A 3,566-nucleotide genomic window follows, 5' to 3' on the forward strand; every position below is an offset into this window, starting at 1 on the left:
GGTGACTCTGAACACATAACAGACACCAGAATTGCTAAACTCTTGCAACATGTGTCATCTATTTATAAAACCCACATTAAGAATCATTTACTCTTGAACCAGAAATGTGTTAGGTTTTGTATTCTGTAATGATAAGTCTTGAGTTACACCTTTAAATTTCACTGCTCACCCTACTGTGGTTTTTAAGTATATTGTGGGCATTTTTAGACTATGTTCTTGAAAGATATCTGTCAGATATAGTACAAATAGGATGATCTATTCAATAGAGGCTATAATAATACCATTAAGAAAACATTTTTTCTCTTTTTGCATCTTGACAAAATGGTTTACTACCAGTATTTGACATGAAATAAATTGTGCAAATAGGATTAATTAATGCTGATTTTCTGTGTCACTCAGCTATCTATTGTCACTAAATAAGGTTTTCTTAACTTTTGTGCATTTTATGCTTTTAGATATTTTGAGACTGAAAAAATAAAAGACATTTAATACATATGAATCTTTCATGAAAAAAGTGACTGTGGCTATCTCACCACTTGTCTTTGCTTTGTTTCATGTTTTCTGTCTGTTTCATAGAGGCTTTTTCAACTCTTCTTAGGCTGCTTTTAATTAGTTAGAGTTTCATATCTAGGAAGTATCTTTTTGGTTGCCTTGACAAATTGATAAAACTCATTACAGTATTTGAAAAAACCTGATAGCAGCTTGCCTTTAATTTCATGAGCTTTGACCTCTACACTCCTGCACTTGATTATAAATTTAGAAATTCCTTTTTTGCATTATGCATTAATCAGGGTTGTAAGATTATGCCAGTCATTACTGGGAGAACATGGTGTGACATTCTATATCATATATTAGAGTCAACCAAACTTAGAGTCCAACTCACAAGAACATAAAAGGTGTCATGTAGAGCATCATGTTTAGTTTTATGAATAAAGTTGTCTTTATGCCACCTAGTTAGCCAAACAATATTCCTAGTGTTTTTTGTAATATGTATATTGCTACTGTTCACATTTAAAAACACTTGATTTTAAGAAATTGAAATTATCATCTATATAATATGATTGATTTTCAAAAAAATCTGAGGCTTCTCCAAGAAGAGAAAATTCTGCCAAAAGCAGACAAGTTTAACTCTGTTTGGGTTTTCAGGTAAATGGCTTATTCTGTAGGTCCAAGATGTTCCAAAATCTGAGACAGTTGCTTAAATTCCCACTTTTTCAATGCTCATTTTGCTTCATCTTTCTCAACATGTCCTCTTATGTTCATGTCTCTGAAATTCACTCTCATTTTCCCCATCCCTCCTCATATACATACACATTTGTGTGTATATATTAAAATAATGATAGAGCAGAAAGGCATTCCATATGTAAATACATATATCATAATAAATATACAGACATGGTTTTAAATAGATCTCTCACATGTTAAATTTCTCTGGGTATTTCTAAGTCTTTCAGATAGTTTATCTGGAAGAAGAACTTGCCATATATTATTCAACTTAATATTTGTTAAAAAATAACTTAATATTTGTTAAAACAGTTAAAAACTGCTAATGAGACAGTTATTATTATGAAAATTAACACTAAGAATTTATCATCATACCATACAATTAGAAAGACCGACACATATCTGTGTATTAACAACTAAGCATGATGAGAAAAAATATTTTCATAAGCCAAAGAAACATATATTTGATTTTTCACACAAAATGGCCAGTTTTAGAAAACTGAAATAAATAATAATAAATAAATAAGAAAAATGCCAATAAATATTTTAGGTTATTCTCTGTCTCTGCTTTTCTTTTTCAGATAAACTTGTACTTTGAGAGAATGGCCAATTCTACACTGATGACAGAGTTCCTCCTAGAGATCTTTGCAGAGACTTGGGGGCTCAGGGTCCTACTCAGTGTGCTGTTCCTGTTGTTTTACCTGGGCAGCCTATTAGGAAACTTGACCATCGTCATTGCTATCACAGTTGATCAGACCCTGAACACACCCATGTACTTCTTCCTCAGGAATTTGTCCATCTTAGACATGTGCTATGTTTCTGTCATGGTCCCCAATGCCTGTGTCAACTCTCTCACTAACCACAGGAGTATTTCTGTGGCTGGGTGTGCAGTACAGGTCTTTTTGGTCTTCTTCTGTGCATGCGTAGAGATTCTGTTTCTTACTGTCATGGCTCAGGACCGCTATGTGGCCATCTGTAAACCTCTCCTTTATCCTGTGATCATGAACCACCAATTCTGTGTTCAGATGACACTGGCTTCCCTACTTACCTCTCTTATCATTGCGGGTGTGAACACTATCAAAACCTTCCAGTTATCTTTTTGTTGCTCCAACCTGGTCCCTCAGATCTGCTGTGATATTCCCTCTTTGCTGAGGCTTTCTTGCTCAGATACCTTTAACAACAAGCTCTTAATTCTTCTGACAGACATTGGGGTCAGTGGTAGCTGCTTTACCTTCATCGCCATATCATATGTTCACATATTATCCACTGTGTTGAGGGTTCCTGTCAAAGGGGAGCGAGGGAAGGCATTTTCTACCTGTGTCCCTCACATTATTGTAGTGTCTGTGTTTCTTACTTCAGGTGCCTATGTGTACCTAAGAATTCCAGTAATTTCAGAGTTAGTGCAGCAGATTACTCTTTCTGTATTTTATACTGTTTTCCCACCATTCTTGAATCCTGTCGTCTATAGTCCTAGAAACAAACAGATAAAGGAGGCAGTGAGGAAAGTAACATTAGGATTTTTTCCAGAGTAGAATATAAAAAGAAATTGTATTGGTAGGGGGTTTCTAGAGGAAAACACACAAGCACACACACTCCTCAAAGAGGTTTGTTTTTGACATTTTATTGAAGAGATTTTTTTTACATAATTCATTCTGATTGTAGTTACCCCTCCCTCTGCTTTTCCTAGTTTCTCCTCATCTGTCCTCCCATCTGGAACTATCACCTTTCTACCTCTCATTAGAAAGAAAACAGCCTTCAGAGTGTTATTAACAAAATAAAGTAAAACAAGATAAGACAAAAACTAGCGCATTAGAATAACACAAAATAAACAGATGGGAAAGAAGCACAGGTAAAGGCACATAAAACATGTAGATGGAGAGTCCCACTCATTCAAACACTGAAGAAGCCCATTAAAAAACCAAGTTTTAGGGCAAAACAGAGAAATACATATATATATATATATGTATATATATATATAATTAAAAACAATATGATTATAAAAATAAAGTAAACAATTAAAATTAACTATTAATAAATTAATAGTAAAAGAACTGAAAGAGGTATCACCATTGAAGAACTCAAAGTGTACTACAGAGGTACAGTGAAAAAATAAAAGTATCAGCATAAAACAGACACATTGATCAATGAAATCAAATAGAAAATCCAGGAAAAAATCCACACATCTATTGACATCTGGTTTTGATTAAGAAGGCAGAAATAGACTCTGGAAAAATGACAGCATCTTTGAATAATGGTTCTAATCCTATCGCTTGATGATCAAAATAGATCCTTATCTCCCTGAACAAAAATCAACTACAAATTGATCAAAAACATCTACATAA

General features: G+C 33.8%; 1 protein-coding gene across 1 annotated transcript; it reads left to right on the forward strand.

The window, feature by feature from the left end:
* The first annotated feature begins 1,826 nt into the window (after positions 1-1,826).
* Positions 1,827-2,756, forward strand: LOC102913705 (olfactory receptor 14C36-like). The gene has a single exon (XM_015991444.3). It carries the CDS (start codon positions 1,827-1,829, stop codon positions 2,754-2,756), a length of 930 nt encoding a protein of 309 aa, XP_015846930.3.
* The last annotated feature ends 810 nt before the right edge of the window (positions 2,757-3,566 follow it).

Source organism: Peromyscus maniculatus, chromosome 1 (genome assembly GCF_049852395.1).
Source record: "Peromyscus maniculatus bairdii isolate BWxNUB_F1_BW_parent chromosome 1, HU_Pman_BW_mat_3.1, whole genome shotgun sequence".
Taxonomy (NCBI): domain Eukaryota; kingdom Metazoa; phylum Chordata; class Mammalia; order Rodentia; family Cricetidae; genus Peromyscus; species Peromyscus maniculatus.

What these genes read in the sequence shown, in the direction of transcription:
- LOC102913705 (XM_015991444.3), top strand. Translation starts at nt 1,827, where the DNA reads ATGGCCAATTCTACACTGATGACAGAGTTCCTCCTAGAGATCTTTGCA.